Source organism: Drosophila simulans, chromosome 3R (genome assembly GCF_016746395.2).
Source record: "Drosophila simulans strain w501 chromosome 3R, Prin_Dsim_3.1, whole genome shotgun sequence".
Taxonomy (NCBI): Eukaryota; Metazoa; Arthropoda; class Insecta; order Diptera; family Drosophilidae; genus Drosophila; species Drosophila simulans.
The window spans coordinates 22,540,548-22,563,700 of record NC_052523.2 but is presented as its reverse complement, the minus strand read 5'-3'; the positions used below and the strand labels follow the sequence as shown (position 1 = coordinate 22,563,700).

Below are 23,153 nucleotides of genomic sequence, written 5' to 3'. Positions count from 1 at the left end.
GAAGGACTGAAGGACGGAGGGACTGAACAACTGACTGATGGATGCATCGGTATCACAAGAAAGAAAGCCTGACATTTTGATATTGCTGTGCACAGCAAATTACCAGCATTTTAAGTGCGTGGCCGCAAAGAGGAAAAGCGTTAACACGGATAAACATTGACAGCAGCCGACCATTCCGCATCAACCGCAGTATTCACGGGAAAAAATCAGAATCTTTCCTGTTGTACATCGTACGTCTTTGTATGCTAAAAGAGATAATATTTCGACATTAATTTATTATTGTTGCGGAAATTTGTACCGTCTACAATCTGCATTGCACAATCTATCTACAAACAATCCAACAGCTGTGAAAGTAGTCTTAAACACTCGCAAAATTTGCCTCAGTGCACTTGAATGGTCTGGGAAAAAGGTCGAGGGAGTGCGGAAAGCCAAGAATGAAGCGCAGCTTAAGCAAATTAAGCGCAAAATCACAGCACTGACAGCAAATGGATGGGCAAACAGAAGCCAAGGAGGGCGCATCAGATCTCGAGATTCAGACTGGAGAGCATTATGCAATTATTTAAACATTTCCCAGTAATAGTAACAGCAGCAGCAACAGCGGCCACTGGGCTTAAGCAAATTGAAATCGTCGCATTCTCCTAATTGCGGCCAACACTCAAATGCCGCGTCCTAGCCACCCATGTAAAGTCCTAGCCCTACGCCGAGTCCTGTACGGGTTTCTTCCCCTTCACCGACCGAAATTCGTTTCATTTCTGGATAATTGCTGCTTGAATTTCAATTCGAACGGCTGGCTGGCAAGGGGGGGTCGCCTTAAAACGCTGCTGAATGCTCTCGGTTATCCTGCACTTGTCACAGCCTCAATGCAAATTGAATTTCCAGCGAACCAAATTGGGGCGAAAGCCGCCAGCAAGATATCCTAGCGCTGTATTTTAGCTCAACTTACGACACCATAAGTGAATAACAGTCTTTTGGGCCAGAGATATAAATTTTATCTGTTTAAATATGTCCTTTAAAGGCTTTCAAATATATAGGACATTTTGAATATTTTTAAATTAAGTCCTAGCATAGCTATGCATAGGTTAGCTAAATAACTGCAATGCTCGATGGCAGGCAAATATATGCGGAAAATTAACATTTTACCTCTTGGGCAGAACTAATTTTCTATGCCACTTAACCGAGGGGTTGTGCGGAAAATTCGATGACGATGGCTATAAAGTTCGACGACGTTTTGCCTTCTGGCGCGACCAGTACTTCAGTCCTCTTTCAATCAATTAATTATTGTTTTATGCCGCTTTGAATCGTTCAAACGGACCAAGTGCAGGGGAAATGGGAGAAAAAACACAAAACGCGCAAAGTGGGAAGAGAACCCCTTGTGTCCTTAGGCGAAGGCAAAAACCAAAGCAAAATGGACGCATACTTTACAATTAATTTGCCATTACGCCGGAATCTTGAGGCGAGGGAACTGCGGATTGCCCTCTGCCATTTTTAATCGATTTTCATTACGGACTCGTTGGCCCGGTCCTGTCTGCGTTTTTCGTCTTACCCTCGCTCGTCACTCACTTGACGCTTCAATTGGCCCTCTCTAAATGGGCAAACAAACTCTCGACGTGGCGCGATGTCCTTTCCCCCAGTCCCCAGGCCTTAGCCCTCGCCAACCGTTGGATGCCTAATTTGACTAATAAGCTGGCCATTGCAACGGCTGTTGAACTTCCGGCGCGACGGGGATGTGGCTGGATGGCTAAGCCTTCGGCCACTTTCGGTAATTATATGCCAAAACAGTTCAGCGGCGTTGAAGCGGCAGTTGGCCTTCACACTAAAAAATATTTTAATTTAAGTGCGAAGGATATTGGGTCAGATTTCAAGTCAAGCACCAAACTTCTTTATAATGTACTTTAAAAATTATTATAACCAGGCCAAACTGTATCATAATTTTAGTAACCTCCACAATTTTTCCAAAAAATAAGAGATTTTTTTTTTAGTGATAGCTTCCAAACAACACCAAATTTCAAGTTCTTCGCTGATTTTCCTTTGAGTGGCCCTTTTCTGTTGGTTCTTCCTTATTGGTTAATCATTTGCCATAAGATTTTAATTTCCGCTTTTTAATAGGAAATAAGTCTATCGTTGTGGTCTGGGCTGAAGGGACTAATCCTTGCAGCACTCTTTGGGCTTTCTGTTTGCCTTTTGAATATTTTTCAAGAATTAAGCGAGACCTTAATTGGTTTGCCAGTATCCCGAAGCTGTCAGTCACGATTTAGATTTCCCCCGTAAAGGGTTATTCCGATCTCCACTCCCCTAGAGAATTCCATTAATTGGGTTCATTTAACATGACAATATCTCAAGAACCACGCGTGAACGACACCAGTGACAGAGCACAAATTACCAAAACTGATATGATTGCCAGTAAGGCAAAGTGGTATGGCTAAACGATTTGACTTACCATCAACCACTCGAACTTCAAATTAGGCACAGCAAATGGTGCACACAGAAAGAAATGAACATAATTAAAAAATAGTTAATTTTGGTACTAATAAAGCCTATCTATCATTCAACATTTCCAATAGTGTTATTTATCGTTAAAATAGTTTTCAGTGCATCGCTGGGTGCTGGTTTATTTGTGCTGGATAAATCGTAGTCACACACGCAAATCGGAAGCCAGCTAGGAGTATTGTAACTGGTCAAAGTCATCTGGGTGGTCATCGATCGACGGGCCAACAGGGCGTATGAGTTGCCGTTGAAAGCCATTCAATAATTTACTAATGTCTTGTACTCCCGGCTGTGATTGCCGGGCTGTGACTGAGGGAAATCAAGCTTCATCAATAGCCGACACTGAAATAATAATTGGATTGACGCACTACCTCAGATACAGGACCGATTATTTCCCGGGCAAGCATTTTCTTACGCAAATACAGTTCAAATTCACAAGGCGTTCCGCCGACATCAACACTATAAGGTTAAACAAACTATTGATTGGCAGGTTTTTTGCGGCCTAATGACCACATGCCATGATGGCCAATACTATTGAGTCCGGTGCAATAAATGTAGATTTGTTTATGCATAAATCGGTCTGTAATTAGTAGATAATGATTTTGCTATTGACCTCAAATAACTACAGACTCGAGATAAATTACCCATACACGTGAAGTCAATTGCAGTGTTAAGTTTATGATATCGGCTAAATATAGTTTGCAACAAATAGCATAGCAACAGTAAGAGCTTAATTCTGGTGAATTTGAGCATGTTATTATTGTATTGTTCCTTGCAAAAGTAACTTTAAGGTCTTTGTATATTGTCGAAATGATGGTATGTTTATAATTTTCTTTCGTTCTGCAATTCATTTCAATATTCCCAAGACTATTGTTAGCTAGCATTTGTACAACTTCTTTACTTTTGCAGTTGATTCACATTGCGGTGTTCTTTTTTACAATCAAATTATACTTAATAACACATTAATGTTTAAGGCCAAGTCAAGTATCAACGACTTTATTTATAACTTCGAAATGGAGCTTCTATTACGCATAAATAAAACTTGTGATTGCAACATAGTAGCAAAGAAAATATGGAGCCTTTACGTGTATGTCATTTATCACATAATAATTATAAACCCATTAAACTGCTCTGCAAAATGGCTTACACTTAACCTCAGCCTTGTCCCTGACTTTGTATTGAATAATTCAATAACAATTTACAATCAATTAAAAGCGGCTGGCGGAGATTAAAAATCTCAGACATTGGCCAAGTTTATTATGTGTGCCTGAACTCAATTTAGCGTTACTCATGGTCCATTAATTCGCCATTTTCATGGTAGGTGCAATAAAGTGCAAAAAAAGCCAGAGACCAAGCGAAACACAACCAAAAGTCGACGCCGTCAAGGACCCAGAAAAAGGGTCACTTCCAGTCGAGAGGAGGGACCAAATGGCAACCCGGCAACTGTCTGGACCCCTCTCAACGACCAATTACAACTAAACAGCTTTAATTTAATTTGAGCCACCCAGCCTACCTACTCGGCCCACTACCCCATCCAACCACACCCTGTTGACCCGATCCCTCCTGCTTTCGGCCAAGAACAATGGCGCGGATGTAATGTTCGCATTATGCTCGTTCACAAATTGTAAGCAGCCATTATGTTTCTTCGTGCTGCCCATGTTTCCCCATCCACTGCGTTCTCGGAAAACCCCTTTCCCCTGAGCTTTTAGCATTGTAATGCCTTTTGGTCCTGGGAGCAGGGTCCCCGCCCCAAAACATCGCCGTGTTCTCCATTGTTCCAAACTGGTCTGTTCCCTGCTTTTCACCCGCTCAGTGGGCTCAGGTTCTCGTATGTCAAAATAATGGCGGCAACGGGCAGTCATTGTTATTGTCCTGGTTGTTTTACCTGGCAAAGGATGGCGGTCACGTCATCATCATCATTATCATCCGAAAAACCCGATGGTGACTGCACACCCGAAAGTGCTGCATTCCTGCTACTGGGTGTGTTCAAATGGTTTTGGTCGAGCGATTTTATAATTCTGAACAATTCTCTACACGATGTACGTGTATCTGTTGGCCATATAGAATTCCAAAAGTTATATTTGAAAAATAAATTGATATTTAGCACTCCATCACATTTACAAACAGAATTAAATATTAATTAATTATGTTCTTGCACTTAAATGAGTTCAAGAACCTATACAATTAATTTTATTATTGAAATTGAATATTTCGCCCTCAGCTTGTTATTTCAGAATTTAAGTAACAAAGAACACTGTAGAGCAAGTAAAATGAAAGGTTTCAACTTCCTTCACATTAAATACAATTTTCAATATAGGAGGCAAAAACGGCGATGACCGCTGGACAAGACACAAGATGTCCGTCTGTCTGGGCCAAGAAAACCTTCGACCTGTGGTCAAGAGCAACAAGTTTGCAGTGAGATGGAATGAAAATGGAAGTTTGAGGAAAAGTTTCGAGTGTTGCGGTTTTATTTGCTGTCATTGCAAGACACTTCGTTTTTGGGGTCAGTGAAATAGAACATTTAATTACTCGCACGAGACATCGGCACAGTTAAGGATAGCAATTAGTTGATCAATTTGTTGGCAGCGACGCCTTAAAGAAAACCACTTTGTCTTTAAGTAATTGACTGCGGAAACGGATGGGCATGGAAGTCGATTATGAAATCGTCAGCAAATTAACCACTCCAGTGAACTGAGCTGGAAAACCACAAGGAACTTACTGCTCGGTTATTGTATGATTTTGGTTATTGTTCCTAATTTAGTTAATTTCTAGCCAGCCCTTGGAAATATGAAATGACCTTTAACTTTTCTTCAAAAATAACTGTTTTAAAAATGGTCAGGATGTGTAAATGAATCTTAAGAGCTTACGTGTTGAATTGATGGCCACAATTAATTCGTCGGCTTGGCGGCTGCAGGCGTGGGTCAGTGGAATTTCTGGTTATCTTGCTTTTATTTGCCTGCCATTTGCAAAAACCATTTTCGCAATTCAATTTATTCAACCGATGCGCGACTTTTCAATCCCCCAAATCAAACACACTCCGATGGCCATAAATTCAGTCGCTGCAGAGACCGCGTAATTTCTGCGCTTTATTTATGCATCAATGGCGTGATTTATTTGCAAACACTCTGGCCCAGACCACAAACATCACTTCAAGTGTTCATTGTTGTCTACACTTGTCTTGTTTGCCTATCCGTACGAGTGTATATATGATTTCTGCTCTCTGCGGCTGGGTAAAAAAATAACTATAATTCATTGCAAATAAAGCAAGAAAAACACAATTATTTATCATGAAGCAGTCAGACATCCGAATGATGGCCACAGGCTCACAGCCTACCACCTTCCTCCCGCACAGCCCACACCACCCACTCCTTCCGCTTTTCCACGGACACGGACAAAGAATTCAACAAAACAAATGTCAGTCAGCCGCCCACAGACAAAAAAATTCAGGGGAAGACTGTCTGTGCCGCGCCTACAAAAGCGGCTCAAAGTTTTGGGCGACAACAAAAACACAAATCTTCTCGAATTTTTTCCCCAATTTTTGTGTGCACTGAAGAAAATATTTAACTGTAAACTGGAATATTTGGTCTTAAATCATTTTTAAACGTGGAACACATTTCCTTTAGACATTATAACTCTAGACACATTGATGATTAAGTTATTGAATTAATAAGTCAACAAGTTATTTTTGTTTTTAAGTGTAAAGGGCTCAGGCATTTCGGGTGCGGTGACTGACAGCGTGGGCCCAAAAGCTCACGGAATCGGATGAGGAAGTGGAAGCGGGTCCAGAGTCCCGAGCCCGGGAGTCCTGAGGCCGTAGTCCCCGTCCGGAGTGTGAGTCCGGGCGACATATTTTGTGCTAAATCTTCTTGTTCACACTAACGCGCCGCTGACAGTTTTTCTTTCTTCATTTTGGTGTTTCAGTTTTGTGATTTTTTTCCAGCTGCGCCTCTTTTGTGTGGGGTTGTTGTTGGTTTTCACAGATTTTCAAGTGTGACAGTCAGTCAGTCAGTCTGTTGGGCTGCCTGAGCAGTGTGAAATATTTCGCTAAATGACCAAAACAAACACCCACGTCAAGGCAATAGTTATAACAAGGCCAGGCTAACGCCATACCCCTGCTTTGGGCCCAACTTTGTGGAAGGTACTGACGGAAATGTTTTTACCTGGGCACGTTTCAAATTTCTGGCTTAGAATTAGCGATAGATAAGGCATCCTCTTATTCCTAGAATAGGTATCTTCGGCTTTTTATTAGAAATTCCAACTAACTCTCTTGTAAAAAAATGTATGGTACTAACCTATACATGAAAAATGGCATGAAGTTAGCCTACAGATTAGCAATCATTAAATGCCAATTAGCATTATTAAAGACGGTTGGTTAAGAAAAAAAGTTAAGTTTACCTGCCACTTATCATTCATCGTGTATCAATTTACAATTATTTTATGTTATTAAAGTAATGAATACATTTTAAATAATCTGCGGTACTTAAGGCAGTCATAAATTTCCTAGGTACACCATCTGGGCGATGTGGCAACTCTGAAGATCGCTTAGACGGGTTTTGGTCTTGGCTTAAAAACTGGTTTTTTATCTCAATGGATGCTGGGGCTCCACAATAGTCTACTTTTGTTGTTGCCGCTGTTAATTTGACAGTTTTTCAAGCGCAGAGCTGACATTGACCCACTTTCAGTCTGTCGACTGCGGCTCATCGTCTTGGCCACTTTGCTGCCTCATTTGAGTGTGCGACTGTATTCGTTCGTCGGTTGTTGAGTGCTAATTGCGGTCAGTAACATTTCGCGGCCATTCACACAACACTCAAACTCAAACAATTGCGAACGCTACTGCTCAATACATCTCGCGGAAACTGCATTTGCATTTCGTTAGCGGCAACTTCCCCCCGAAATCCCAATCGTAATTCCAATATCCCAATGCCCACAGTCCAAAATTTGCATATTCGATTTCGGATTTTGGTCATCACGGTTCTGTGCGGTTGGCGTGTGGGGAGCTGCATATGATTTCCGCTTTTTCTGTTTTGTACCCACACATTGCTTTTAATCATTGGCTGGCGTCTAATGAGCTTAGTTTGGGATAGAAAAACACCAAATTTGCATATGCTGGCATTATACAAATCATATTCCCCGCGCTTAATTAGAAAATGAAAACATTTGGCCTGGAAAACTGGAAATAGTTGGCCTTTTCGATAAGCTGTCAGACATCACGTATGCCAGCTGTTTGTAAAGTTAAGCAATTATTATCTTCAAAAAGATACTATGTGGCATAAACTAACAGATCTTACTAATTTAAAAGCACTTTAACACTTAAGCATAATTTCTCTTGTTGCACATGCAGTACTTGCAGCATGTGTGCAACCATCTAAGCCACACAGTCTGAATGCAACTGAGAACTAGACCGTACGTATATCTTAATCCATTCGGATGGGTACTCACATGGAACCCTTGGGCACTGTCATGTTCAGGCCGTCGAGGACAACGTTGGGGTTCTTGCTGCTGCCATACATTTTGTGCGCCCGCCGCACACAAACCGCCTGCTGGCGGCGCGTCGCCAGCGTCGAGGGCTGTGAGATGAAGAGACGCCGACGTGCCGCCAAGTCCAGATCGCTGTTGGCCGTCGTCGCCGTCGCAGCTGGCGCCGTTGGCGGTACTCCGTCGGCAGCGGCGTCCATTTCGCGGCAGTTCTGCAAATAGCCCATAAATCGATATTAGTGTTGGTCCTTGCTGGGATATAGACAGATGTTGGAATAAGTTAAACTAAAATTGGCACAGCTCTTGGCCACTGCAGTTGCCATTGCTCCCGTTGCTCCTGCTTTTGCTGCTGCTGCTATTGCTGTTGCTGTTGTGCATTGACAAGGAAAGTGAATATCGATAGTGATAGCCCGACATGACCCACGCAACAACATCTGAGTACGCTGAAATTGGCCGAGGATCTACATTTTGAAAAGCGTTTGGGATCTGCCCACGAATATAAAACAATTTAAATGACAAAAACTTGCATTCATTATTTTTGAATATCTGAACTTGTACGCCTTTTCCATCTTCTTAGTACATGTTGCCCTAGAAAGTAGAATTTTTACTTTGAAAAGGACATTTGGAGTCCTACTTCATCCAATCTCTTCATTTAGATGCAGCCATTGGTTTTGCCCATTCCTGTCACTATAACCCAGCCAAGTTGCAACATTTGTCGCTGCTGCTGCTGCCTTTGTTGTTGCTGGCTATTTTAGCTAGTGTCGCTGCTGCAGTTGTTTCACAGTTGATTAAACCAATTTTTGTATATCGTCAAGCCAGAACGGAGCATAGTGGAAGGTTTAGCCTCGTGATGGATATTGCTGTCATGTAGATGCGACCCCGGATCCTTGCACCATTTTTCGTGCGGATGGTGCTGCGGATGGCGTTTGGACACTGCCCATTTTTGGGTCGAACGAAATCAAATTTTGAAAATGGATCCCCTCGTCGCCAGAGAGCCCGATGTCCGGATAACCAGTGTCCTGCGTCCACTATTTGCCATCCCAACCCAACTGCCAGCGATTCGCTTGTGTAGTGGCATTTGCCAGTTAACGACAATTTGGCCAAGTGCTTTGGTAGTTGCTTTTTATTTTCATTTTCATTCGAAATTGACATTTTGCTAATCGAAAATGCAGCAAACAATTTGCCAGCTTGGGCAAAACTTTTGCAATTATTTTGCACAGCTCAACGGAAAAAACAATGGGCCGGGTCTGGGGTTTTCCAAGGGAAAAAAATGCTAAAGAAACCGAAACGAAATCCAAAGCCCGATGCCATTTATTGATTTACTTCTCACTAACAATACGCAGGGCCAGGGCAAATAAATAAAAATAAAAATAAGCATAACAACAACCAACCAAGTAACGGAAACAACAACTGACGGGATGTGGTTGAGTTGGCCTGGATTTCGGTTCTACTCTGTTGTATTTCAGTTCGTTTCGTTTCGGTTTGGTTTGGTTGGTTTGGTTTAGTTTTGGCTTTTTTGGCCAGCTCTGACTGCAAGAAATAAACTTTCTTGATAAATGACTTCAATGTAATTAATTTCTGCTCAGCTCTCGCTTGCAGCCAAAAAATGGAAGGAAGGGCCAGACAATTCCCTGGTACGGCAGGATCTGGTATCCTGGCATCCTGGTGTTTTGCGGCAACCGACTCATGAGCTATATGCTGTCACTGCTAATGTTAGTGGGTTTGCCCTCCGGCATTTCAATTAAGAAATATTGTTTAAACATGTAAGTAGCCAGATGTGTTGCAGCAATCATCCTTTTGATACTGATACAGATGCTGATGCTACAGATACTGATGATGATGCAACTTTGGTGCTAAGCTGATTATAACTGCAAGTGGATTCACTCCGGGAGCCACAGCTGCGGAACTTATTGCTCATCCGCCCTGTGGTTCGGTCAACCGCTCACAGACTTCAATGTTAATTAACTTGTTTTTAATCCAATTAATATGCACAGCACAAGACCATTGACCAAAGGGACTCTGAATGAATCTTGGGCTCTAATTAAAACTTTTGAACCATCCCAGAGAATTTCATTTCTAAGAACTGTACGGCCAGAAACAAACATACATAACTACCTCTCTTACTCTCCTCACATATTATAAAAGACTTCCGGCAAAAATAGTAATTAATATCAAGGAATAGAAATTCAAGATGATCAAAAGCTATCGTATCGTATTTTGTGTACACCCACAGGCAAAGTGCCTTAGATATGACCAAATATGGATATGGATATGATTTTAATTACACATTACATCTTTTGTTAAAAGTTAGACTGAAAAAATTTGTTAGCTAATCATGATTTCAATTTATTAGGGTAAATTAAACACGATATCTTCTAAAAATTCATCGATTTGTTTAGGTCAACCTTGGACCTCAAATGTTAGCCTGCGCTGCTAATGCGGAGATTGCCTGGAAGTTACAAAAAAACAATAAAACTTTGCTGCAGTCATTTTTCAAGGCACGAAGAGGAAGGTGTTAGTGGCAAATTCCCAAACCCGTTACGAGTATCCTTTAATGTAATAAAGCCTGCAGAATCCGATTGCGGAATGCGGAGGCGAAAGGGAAACTGTTTTGCGGCCGGGCGAATCTTTAAACTTGGCCTTGCCCAGAGTGTATCTTTCGGATAGTAGGTACGTGTGCCTGCACAGATTTGTATCCGCATTCTGGGAATCTTTATGGGCTTTTTGTAAGAGTTGGCAGGCAGTCGGAAATAAATAAAATCACACATAGCACCGGATAAACCGACAGATGGCAGGGGGAACAGGTGCGCACATGCATGAAAGGTAAAATATGTTTATATAAATAAAAGACCGAAGTATCGGTGGGGCTTCGTGGTGCGAGGTAAAGATCCCAAACAAAGTTTGAAGTTCAGCAACATAAAGAAGTGCAAATTGTTGCGTGCTGCGATTGTATCTATCGAATGTGAGCACACGAAAGCTATTTCCTGCCAACAAATATAAACGCCGCAATAAAAAGGAACAACGGCCACGACGACTTCAATGGCAATAGCTACGTCCATAAAGCAGGCGCGACAATGAGTCGAGAGGGATGCCAAAAACTTTTTTGCCAAAACAAACAACGGCAGCAACAACAACACGGGGAACAGGGAAAAAGTTGTAAACTGAAATGATTATCTGGTGCCTGACACTTGTCTAGCCATAGATACACGTATCTCTCTATACGGGGATTTGTTTTTAGGCAGGTAAATAACCGAAATGTTTAACCCCCACGGAATGCGAGTCACATCTTTTCCGAGCATTTGCTTTAGTGCGTTTTTATTTGTGCGCACAATGTGCCGAGTGTATATACGGCTCGATTTTTGCCGCATTTATGGGGTGTGTTTAGAGTTAACTAAGCCTTCGATTACAGATACGATCTAGGCTTGGTAAGAAGTAATCCCAAAAGCTGTGCTCTCATAACCAGCAGTCGTTGTAACCTTCTAAATCTTCTAGCCTCTAAATATATGTTGGTTAATTGTTTATTATATTCAATATCTATCAATTTTGGTGTTGAAAATTATGCACACTCGAATCTGCCTGAGTGAATCTTTTGAGTACAGGCCTAAGCTTCCAGCACATTAACTGTGTGCTTTGCCACGAGTTTGAGGCCATCCGGAAATGGGTCAATGACAGGCCCCAGATCGCCACACTGTCATTTGCATGCACACATATATATGCAAAGCGATGGGACAACTCTTGCAGACTGATAAATATTTATGTTTATTTTTAGTTTTGCACATGCGGGGAAAAAAAGCGAATTTCCACGAAATTTTACGCTCAATAAATTTGCACAACAAAAATTTCGCCGGACAGCGCCAAAAAATGCGCTCATGTGTTAGTAATGGCCACACATTTCGTGTGAGGAGTAAAAGGTTTACCAAATAGTTAGCAAATAATTCGGAGCAACCCATTCTCCATTCGGTGAGCTGCAAATGTGCAAATAATTTGGCACAAGTCAAAGGAGGATTCCTCTTCAGGGCTGCTCGGCTTTAGGCCTTAAACCGTTTAACATAATTGTATACGCCTCGTGTACTCGGCCACAGAGGAGGATAATTGCATTGGGAAACCGGCTTAAATGGCTAATAACAAATTGTTTGCATTTAAATTCCATTTTCACATAATTTTGAAGCTCCTAAAAATTGAAAGGCTGCCGCACAACTTAATCAACCGACTTTAACTCACTCGAGACAAACTGGCACACATATGCTGGAATATTTGTTCGCCGGTTTAAATTTTGCATCCTGCCTGCTTGGCTGGCAAAATATAATTCAGAAATCCAACAAACAATTTCCTGGGTGTAACCGCAAAATGTTCGAGGTTGTTGAAATGGCCAGAAATGTTCATAGATCGTTTGTTATGCTCGTTGGTTTGGTTTTGCCAATGTTGTTACTATACTTTGCCTGGGATTTGTATGTGCATGTGGGGGCCTCCTGCCCTCAGCTAAGCGCTTTTGTATTTAATGAAGCCTATTTTTCTTACCGAACATGAGCCGCAATTATTACGAGTCATTAGTTGCCTGTTTTCCTGTTAGAAGTTCCTGCTCTAATGCATAACGAGAGGTTTCTGCCTGCTCTCATCACAGACAGCAGCTCCAAAATTTTGAGTTGCCAAAAATATTTGGCCAAATTGAAAAAATGTTATTGTATTAGAGAAAATGCAAAAAAAAAGATTATTATTAAAAATTTGATTGAATGGGTATAAATTCCTCACTTTAAGTGACCTACATAAATTTATTAAAGCGCAAACTTATTTGGCTTGCACTTGTACATGGCTAAAAAAAACACAATAATTGATTGAGAAGCTTAATAAATTATTCAATCGATATGATGGTGGCTTTTTAAGGCCATTGTGCAAAACCATTGCAGTTGTTTAGGCCTGCCCTATTTCGAATAGCATACATTTGTGAGTTTCCAGCTGTTGCATAAGACATGTGCATACACTGAGGCAAACTGGTGCCCACTCAACCCACATCTGGCCCAATTAAGCTGTCACAATGTCGGTGGAGAGCCGTAACCCGCCCAGTTATGAACGATTTCCCAGTCTCGTATTTTTGCGACCATGCGATGCATGGGTATTCGCAATTTCCTACTGGCCTGAGTCAGCGCATTTTGCCAGCGATGTTAATTGAAATTTGTGAATTCAAAATTCTAGTTTACAGCTGGCCTGGGCGGAATAGCCATGTTCGATGCAATGAAATAACGTCGAAATACGAGGCAGACGGCCACGAAATCAGCTTTGACAAATAACTGATCAGGCAAGCGAATCGCTGCAGCGGCAGAATGGTTTGCTGATTGCAATTAAAACATGTTCCAATCGGAATGGGAGTTAAAATTTGAGGAGCCAAGATATTTCGACGGTTGTCTTTTGTCTGAATTGAATCGCATAATAATTACAAGCTGAACCAGTGATCCGATTTCAATGCAATCAGCCTCTCAACCTCAACAGCTTCATATGTATTTCCATTAACAACTCTACAAATAGTTCTAAGCTGATTGCTCTCTAATTACAGTGCAAATTGAGAGGGAAATTAATAGCTATTGTGGAGTATTTTCAGCCAATCAGGTTGAGCTAATATTAAATAATTGTTATTTCTCCTAATTGCCGACCACCTTTTACGTGAACTTTCTCATAATATGCATTGCCTGATCTGTGCACTTTGAACCGAGTTAAATTAGCAATTGCCCGCCAATTACCTGCAGTGTGCAATGATTAGGCCGGCAAATAGCTTATACAACTACATTATAGAACTACCTAAAACACCACGCCTTTGACCTCCGAATCATCTAGAACCTAGGTGCATCTCGCGGCATGTGCATCCGCAAGTGGCAAACAATGAAGTCATCATCGGGGATTTAAAAAAGGGGCTGGACCAACTGAGTCCCAATAGATCAACAGTCGCTCGGCCACAGCTTGGTGTGAAAAAACCGGATTCCGACTTGTTAACCAACTCGCCTATGACAGATCTGTCATAATATGGGGGTCAGCTAAGGTCGCACTTTGGTCGGCTATCGTCTTATAGCCATTGCCGTTTCGCAAGTACCCATAACCGGCAGCTCGTGCGGTTAAGTTTCCGTATCTTTGACTTACGACCCAGCACTTGAGGCCTGCACTTGGCAATGAATATGGCCCGTTGTTTGCCCAAAACGGAGGCATGATTGGTCAATACACAGACAGACATACACTAAAAACGGACAGTAAAAATTTACTGATGTATGATTTAAATTTTTAAGAGGAATCTAATAAAGATAAAGAGAACATTGCACCCTTTTAATCTTATATATTTTTCCTTATATTTGAGACAAAGAGAGTGGGATTGTTAACGAAGTTTTTCCTTAATTTTCTTCCAGTGCAATGACGTCAGACTCCGTCGCATGCGGTTCCGGCTAATACGAAATGCAAATGATTGCAAAGTGTATGCAATTTGGACACTACCCATTAAATAAAATATAAAAACTGTGATATATCCATGGAAATCTAGAAGCTTCAAGCATGCGAATGTGATTTCTATTTATGAGCACACGAGTTGTGTGTCTGGGTTCATAAATTTTCCAGCTTCCAATTGAATCGCATGTGCGCAATGTCCGGGAAATTGGCTAAGGTCAGTTACGGCCGTTGTATAAGACAATGTCCAATGTCCAATGTCGCAGGGGCAAAGGATTGCATCGTGATTCTTAGTTCCCAGTCGGTGATTTTCACACATTCCCAGTAGTTTTTGCCACACCCGCACCATTGAACCCTCAAACACGTTGAAATATTTATGTCTTTGCATATTTCACCGACACATTTCCACTTGACAATAGCAACAGGGAGGAACAAGCGAAGCAGTCGCTAGGTCGTCGGAGCATGACAAGGATTAGCGTGGAGGGGATGACGCCCAGGACTACAAGGACTACGAGGACAGGGATGACGACGACGACGGCGACGATGATGATGATGATTGTAATGATGATATTGTACTGCTGTTGCTGGTGACAATCAGTGCAAAAGAGGGAAAGATGCAGAGCAGCCTAGTTGCACAGAGAACAAAGGACACAAATAATATCTAACTCATCAATAAAATGATTAAAATAAAATGACAAAAATGCCCATTCAACTAAATGCATAAATTAAAGCAATACAAAGCTAGGGTACTCTATTATAAAGAAAAACGAAGGAATAATCTCCAAATATAATTGAGATTTCTTAACTGATTATTGAATTTAATGCTTTCAATGCACTGATTTTCAAATTCTCCCAACTTTTCCCTTTAATCTCAGTGCTCAGAAGCAGTTTCAGAAGCAAACTCCCTAGAAACTGGCGCCGCCGTCAGCAGCATCAAGACATAAAGTGCATTGCGTCTGGGCGGTTATCGGGGGAATGAAAACTTGGTGGCTCAGGGGCTGGGTTTAGGTATCATCAGACAGCAAATAACATGCCAGATGCAACTGCAGCTGCACACAAAGTGTTGCTGTTATTTGTGCGACAAACGCAACACACAGCCGTAGGGTAAAATGCGAAGGGGAGCTAGAACAAATCTGTGCGACACCGACAATCACTTTTCAGCCCAGCAGTTCACATAAGCAAACAAACAATGCGGCAAGCGCGGCTCACATTCAACATTTGGCAAATCGATCAAGTATACGCCGTGTGGTAAGCTGGCAAAACTTGAAGTCAAAATCCTTGCAAACGCACTCGCCCCATAAGCCAAAAAAATACGAAGGGATTCAAGGCCCTCAACTGTTTAGCATTTATTTGCATATAAGAAGAAGATTGCGCGCCCGCTTGTTTGCTCTTTTCTGGCTGAGTGTGTAAATATTTAAAGGCTTTTATTGCTTTTCTCCTGGCGGGGCCAGAATTTTTCATTCATATTCGTGAATGGCAATAGCAGACACTGGGCAAATTATGCCCTCTTCAGAGCTTTAAAGACCTTTTAAGTCACTTCGGCCCCAGGGGAGGAGGGCAAGAAAGTTGTTCAATCGAAACGACAATTAATTGGCTAAAATAAATATTCACGACAAAAGGTCTCCGGGGTCTCCTGAAACAGTAAAATACGAATATAAATAAAGGGCAGCAAAACGAGCGTCAAATGCACATGAAATGCACAAGTCAAAAGCCATTTTGTTTTACCATAAAAATGAAAATACAAATTTATATGATTGCATTTTTATACACATCGCTTCGTCTCCATATTCATGCATACAGTTGTAATCGAAGTATTAGGAAAATGTTGATTATTCAAAACATTTAATTACTGTTACTTATTTAGACCACAAAATGTTATTTATTTTATTCTGTAAGAAAGTAAAAACCCTTGTTATGTAAAAATACAACTTTTTGTAGTGCTTTTACTTTGTTGAACACAGCTGTATTTTCTGGATATAGGTATAAATAAATATCGGTGACAAATGCTTTGTATTTCTCTTTTATTCAAGTGTTTGCAATGACTATCGCCAGGAATTGTTTGGCTATGATTTAACTAACCGAAAAAAGAGGGTCATTCGTATGGGACTTTAATATTTCTGCAGTAATTACTTTGCCTGGCATTCAGTATTCAATTTGTATTCTTTTATAGAGTTCGCATTGTAATAATTAACAGACGGCCTCACGCGAGCTGCAGACTTTGGTTTTGGTTTACGGTGTGATGTGTGAATTGTGCAAACATTTTCCAAACAATTATGCACAGATTTCCACGCTCATTTTCAAGGTTCAGCTGTAGTTTCAACTAAATTTAGTCAACACCAACGGCCATCGGCCAACAAACCAACAACAGTGGCAATAACAATTAAAAATGCGCTGGCATTGCATTTTATTCGGTTTAACAGTTGAGCGCTTTCAGTCAAAAACAAACACTTCCAAAAAAATGGAAAATAGATGGTAAACTAGAGCGCTGTGATCCAATTTCAAGCCACGGCTTTCAGCTCCCAGCTGAGCTTAGTTGCTTAGTCAACTTTGCTGGGTGAGTAATCGCAAACTGAATTCTGCTTTACTTGCTTCACTTCTGTGTTTTTGGCTTTTCTCCTTGCTTGGGCAAGACCGCCAACCAAAAAGGCCAGAATGTAAGCGGCTTTTAGCGGGGAGAAGCATTCAAGTGTCACTTGAAAGAGTCATTAACCCGGAATAATCTGTCGAGAGTGACTTAAGGAGTCGCCCCTGGACACGATGATGGACGGACGGGCGGATGGTACAGTTTTCAATTAAGACGGTGACAAAAGGAAATTTAATTAAGTGCTGCGATTTGCGCATTGCAATGCCATCCATAAAGAGTTCCCTCAATGTCAGCGATCTGTAAACCCTTGAAAATCATGTCATCGCATTTTCCGTCCGTTCCATTCATAAAACAACACCGAATTCCGCTCGCCAAATGAAATCACAGCCCATCGTTTGGCACTTCATATTCGGTGTGCCCCTAGGAGACCGATTCCCAGCGCCGAAAAAAGAAGGAGGAGGAGTATCTGAAAAAACCAGCTTTGAAATGAAATGCAAATGGGGAGCCCTAAAAAAGCGTTGCAATGTCGGAATGAAAAGCGGCTACATATGCCTGTTTATATGCAAATATTACATATCGTACATATGTGCGTAAACATTTGGCAATTACTCGGCACCGGAGCGGTGTCTTTGTTTCTTTTATATTTTTTTTTTTTTTTCTGCCTGGAGGCCGCTGTTTGTTCTATTTGCTGACATACAAATAAGTGTGCAAAAAGACATACATACATTTATAGCCGAATGGCGGCGACCTTTCGTCTCGTTTTGCTTCTGGGGAATTTCAATTTAAATTCTGATTAAATTTCAGTGCGCTTCAATGCAGAAAGTCGTCTATATATTTTTTGCATCTGTATACAATTTATTGATTGTTGGCCTGAGCAGCCTCGCAGATTATGTCTCATTTTTCCCACTGACACTGCCACACTAAGCTGGCATTTGTTATGCAAATTTATTTTCGATTACTTGTTAGCAAAGATTTTCCTGAGATTATGCAAATGTGCCGAAAGGAGGGCACCACATCTATCTGGCCCATAGATCTACATTATTGCTGCCTTACAAGTGGCTTATTACAGTTAGTGTTTGTCGGCTGTCAGGAAGTGGGATAAACGTTGCAAATATGACGAGAAAGGAAACTTTGCATATTCTCATGAACATTTTTGGCGGCATAAAAAAGCTATGAGTTGGAAAATCTACTTTCGCCTTTGGAGACTGTTTATGTTTATCGCCAAATTGAATCCATTGATTTCGCATCAAAGTCAATTTTATTCCGGCCATTTGCCCAACGTATTTCATAACTTTGTTAGGGGTATTTGCATAATTGATTTTACTTCCTTCTCAAACGCTATTTACAATAATTAAACTTGACTGAATTGTCAGTGTGGAAACTTGCAAATTGATTTTATTGATATTTATTAATGGGCCAAGACAGCGAGGAATTAGGGCAACAAATATTTTATAATGGCCGCATTGCATATCGTTTCAACTCAAATATAAACTTTTAAATGCTTGCTTTTGTAGGCGAATGGGAATTTAAATTGACAATTATTGTATCAGTATTTTAAGGGCAATTATAACACCCTTTTGCAATTCATTTTACGAATCCAGAAATAAATATACCTTTTTTTATAGCACATTCTTTGGCTTCTCACGCGCTGCTCATTTATTATGATGTTTTTCAGATATCTGACACTTTTTGCAAATAAAATCAAACAGATAAATTAAATTTGCCACAGACTTTTGGCTGTCGTTTTGACTTTTTTTTATATTTTTTCCTCGTTTCCATAAAGTTTGACTTTGATTGCATTCGTGGCACCATGTCTCACGCCGGAAAATCGTACAAAAAAGGAAAATATATTTATTTGTATTTGAGCGAATACTTTTATTGGCGGTTACCTTTGGCTCGCTGTGCGGTCGTTTAATTGAATAATTATATACACACATACCCGCGTATATGCCTATAATTTTTTTGCTACTCGGCTTGTATTGATTCGTATAGCTTGTAAATCAATTGCCATTACATGTGCATCCGCTGGCTGGAATGCAAATGTAACAAATGGCCAAAACGACGATGCGCCTTGACAAACTCAATAAAGGCCCACTTCCCACAGTTAAGAGTTGTCAAAGCTCGACAAATGGAAAAGTAAAAAAAAAGCATTCAATGTATAAATAAATAATTGTGCAGCGGCTTGGCGTTAATTGCACTTTAAAAAGTCCCAAACAAGTGCCGAAATGGTAAATGCAATTTATTGCCGTCGGCAATTGGCAGCTAACGAGTGCTTCAAATTGAACACGGATGCACTAATTAGAATTTTTGGTCAAAACAATTAGCAATTTAAGCACAATTATTTCAATTTAGCGAAAAAAATGACCCGAAAAGTTTTATTTAATTTCCGCTAATAGAATTGACAGCTGATGAATGCGAAATTTATTACTCATGCTCCAACAAAGGCGGTGGGCAGTCATTGTTGATTGAGTTGTTGTGGACTAAGTTGATTTTTAATAAAATGCGAAAAGCGAGTTTCGTGTCGCTCATTCTGACTTGCAAGATCTTAAGAACCTTTTGCGCGGATCTACATACTCCTCATCGGCTTTATGGCTTTCCTGGCAAAAATTGAAAAAAAATGCTTTAATAAGTGTTAGTCACTGGATTTCCACTTTTGCGCAACTTATGTGAAATAATTAATATAAGCAGACTCAAGAGCACACGCCTTGACCAACATAAAGTTAATAATTTTTCATTAGTTAAACCATCATATAAAAATTAGTCAGAGTTTAATGGGTTCCTTCTTTGGGCGCTCCTCTTTAAATGTAATCGTTAAACTCAGTGGGTGCATCGTAACCTTTCTGCTTTTTTAGTTGGTTAAAACAGCTTTTTTTTGCTGAGCAGGTCAAAGTTAACTAACGAGTCGAGTTTTGCGGTTTTAATTGTGCCAAGTAACGCGGCCACCTCGATTATTGTTGTTGTTCTTGCGGCAACTCTCATTGTTGCGGTTTGTGTGTAAATTTTAGAAAGGTTAAGTACCCGGTTACAGTCAGCAAATTAAATAATTATAAACGGCTGTTAAAGAGCCACAGTTATGAGCCCTTCGCAGAAGGACAGCTGATATGCACACCTCTTAAGCAGAAGACACTTCTCTCTTACTCTAGTGCACGGCAAAAACATAAATATTTTGTTAATTTAAGCCAGACATTTCCTTTAAAAACCTACATATATGCCAAAAAATATGTACTTAATTGTTCAGTCAAATAAAGTATTAGATAAAGTTACAACAAAATATTACTCTCCACTAAACTACAACAAAGTACACATAAATTTAAATGATCCCTCTTAAAATGTACTTCTTTAAACATGGTTATTCTGTGCTTTAACCTTAAGTCATTCGCTACATCTTTACACCGCTTCGACAAAAGTCGGCCGAAACTGAAAAGTTCAAAAAACGCGAGACAAAAGTCGCGGCAACAAAGGCAGCAGCAAAAGCAGAAGCATTCATTTGGAGATTCAACTTCGCCTGAGTTTGCATTTTAAAGCCGTTGCTGTTGACCTTGGGCTGCATAAATCGAATTGGAGCAGGTCGTTGACGAAGCTGGTGTTTTTTCTTAATGGTTTTTTTCTTTTGGGAATGCGAAGCCCTGCATTATCTGGGCATCCTTGAGCTGCTTGAGTGGGAAATCCCCTCAGCATCCACTTCAGCCCTTGGCATTTTAATGTGAAGGAGGCCAATGGCCTGCGGTTACCTGTGCTCCTTGAAGTTCTTAAATGGACCGCAGCTGCTTTTATTCCGACGAGAAACCACGGATTGCAGGAACTGTGGCAACAGTCTGTTATTGATTTTCCTCGTAATTTGTATTTTTCCCCTATATTTTTGTTGTTTTGTTTTTTTTTTGCTGACTAACTTTTGGCTTTGCGGCTGGCAAAAGTCAACAGAAACGTAAAGAACACGTTTGCTTTTAGTTAACCTGTTTTGGCAATGCCCAAAGATTGCGATTGAGCAAAGATTGAGCGGACACAGATACAAATACACCGAAACGCACACAGATACTATTGCCGACTAGACGAAGCGTGGTTGTTGTTTTGAATTTTTGTTTTACTTGCACAATTAGCCAACTGAAAAATTACCACACTGAGATGGATTTGAAAGCTGCACTGCACAATAATCGCCGCTAAAGTTGGCTCATTCACAACGCTTGCAAGAAACAACGATCTGCAAATTGCTCTGATTTATGTCAAAGCGAAAAACCCGCGCGCAAAACCACACTTAAAGTATCTTAACACTCAGCTCAGGTTCTCGGCTTTGTTTGCTCAAGCGTTTCCGCGTTTTGCTTCTCGACTCGCCGACGACGTGAATTCAACTGATCAACTCAACAAAACCGACTTCGTATCGCTGACAGATCGCCCAATTCGAAAATAGCATCGGCCTTATCGACGGCGGCGTCGGCAGCGACGTCTCTTGTTTATAGCCGCGTTTATGAAGCCGTCTAAACGACCCGTCTAAAAGATCAAAAATAGTAAGTAGAGTGCTTCGACTTCTGTGGCCGAAACTCTCCCCACTTGACTAGCACAGCACTATGGTCCAGAATTCGTTTTTTTTGGCATAAAGTCTAAATTTTTATGTCAATATATCGTCCTCTAGCAATTATTTTCTAATAGAAAATTGATCATATAAATAAAAACCAAAAACAAAATTGACCGAAAGCTTCACTAAATCCTTTTATGAGCTTTTAAAGTTGAAGTGTTAAAAAGCTGATTGAGAGAATTCAATTTCCGAAAAATTACTTGCTTACTTTTGCATGTGGTATGATCGTTAATACGCATCAAAAAATTATAGTAAAATATGGAAAATAAATGCCAAGGTATGATGTTTTTAACTTATTTAGGTAATATATGTATAGTTGTACTGTTTTTATGTTGTGTGACATCCAATTTATGTGTATTTTAACAGAAAATTCTAACGTGTCCCCTGTGTTTCGTGGAGTATAACTAATTTTCTGACAATTTCTGACAAAAGTTAAAAACGTCAGTTTGTACCTTTAACTATTGTCTTTCACGGTAAAGTAATATCTTTTGCCCATTTTTGCTCGTTTTCTTAAAAATTTGATTTTATATAGGCAATTTTGAGTTCAGACATAGCGACCTCCTGGACATTTGGAGGCGTAACAATAGGCAAATAAGTTATGTTTCAGATTACGTTTATTCCGCAATCAACAACAATAATCAGGAAGCGAAACAGACAGAAGATATTGACAAAAAAATAGTAAATTTTGAATTATTTATTAAAAAAAAACTGCCCGAGTGTAACAGATAACTAGACCGATTTATTTCCAAACATACCAAGTGGATGGCGACAAAGAAAACTATTCTTGTTAGAGATTTTGAAAACTCCACGACGCCGAAGCAAATGGGACGCCGAAACTTATCTTACCAAAATGCAGGAGAAAGATTAAAAAGGAAACTGAAAATACGAGTGAAGCCCGGAATAAGCTTTACAAAAGGGATCGACTATCACATGCAAGGAAAAATAGTCGGATCAATAGGATGAGTGATATTTTCCACAGAGCGATTGATAACTCGGACCCACTATTATCAACAATTAGTTTAAAAGAAAGAGAGAGAAAAAATAGGAAAAACCACTTCCGAAGGCAGTAATAAGTCTTTTGGAAATACAGTATAATTTTAAACCTGATCCATGAGACAAAATATTGGATTCACAATCTGATTCTGATTCGAGTTCAGATTCGGAAATTTAAAATGTAGAACTAGAAAAAGAAGAGGGCGATAATTTTTAAAACAACAATATACACGACTTTAAAAAAAAAAAAAAAAAAAAATTATATTTCGTTGACTCCTGAGTCATACCAGTAGTTAATATGGGAGGCAAGAGAGGGCGTGGTCGCACAGACTTCAAATTTTCTGTGCAAACTATTTGTGATTTAACAACAAAATGTACAAAGTTTCAAGTCTGTAGCTCAATTTTTAGACTTTATGCCAAAAAAATCGAATTCTGGACCACAGTGCACAGGTGGGAACAGATCTGAGTCACGGTGGAAGTCTTTGCTATGCTAAGCTTACAGCAGATCATTTGGAAATTGAGCTTTGATCGTTTAATGCAATAGACCAAGTGGTTCCAGTCCCTGCTAGTATACCTTTTTTCATTTTTGTGATGGATATGATATAAACAATTCAACATTTCCGATTA

General features: G+C 40.2%; 1 protein-coding gene and 1 long non-coding RNA gene across 2 annotated transcripts in view; one reads left to right on the top strand and one right to left on the bottom strand.

Annotated features, from left to right (window-relative positions):
* The window catches only part of LOC6729732 (ABC transporter G family member 20), a 44,037-nt gene extending 22,703 nt beyond the window's left edge, over positions 1-21,334 (bottom strand). The window contains exons 1-2 of the mRNA XM_016177575.3: positions 20,695-21,334; positions 7,924-8,171 (exon numbers count right to left, since the gene is read on the bottom strand). Coding sequence (XP_016036393.1) covers positions 7,924-8,159 — 236 coding nt within the window. The 5' untranslated portion in view covers positions 8,160-8,171; positions 20,695-21,334. The remainder of the gene's footprint in view (positions 1-7,923; positions 8,172-20,694) is intronic.
* Positions 14,265-15,091, top strand: LOC27207707. Its single transcript, XR_001600523.3, has 2 exons — positions 14,265-14,596; positions 14,805-15,091. It is a non-coding gene; the product is annotated as an uncharacterized LOC27207707 (long non-coding RNA).
* Positions 21,335-23,153: the final 1,819 nt, after the last annotated feature.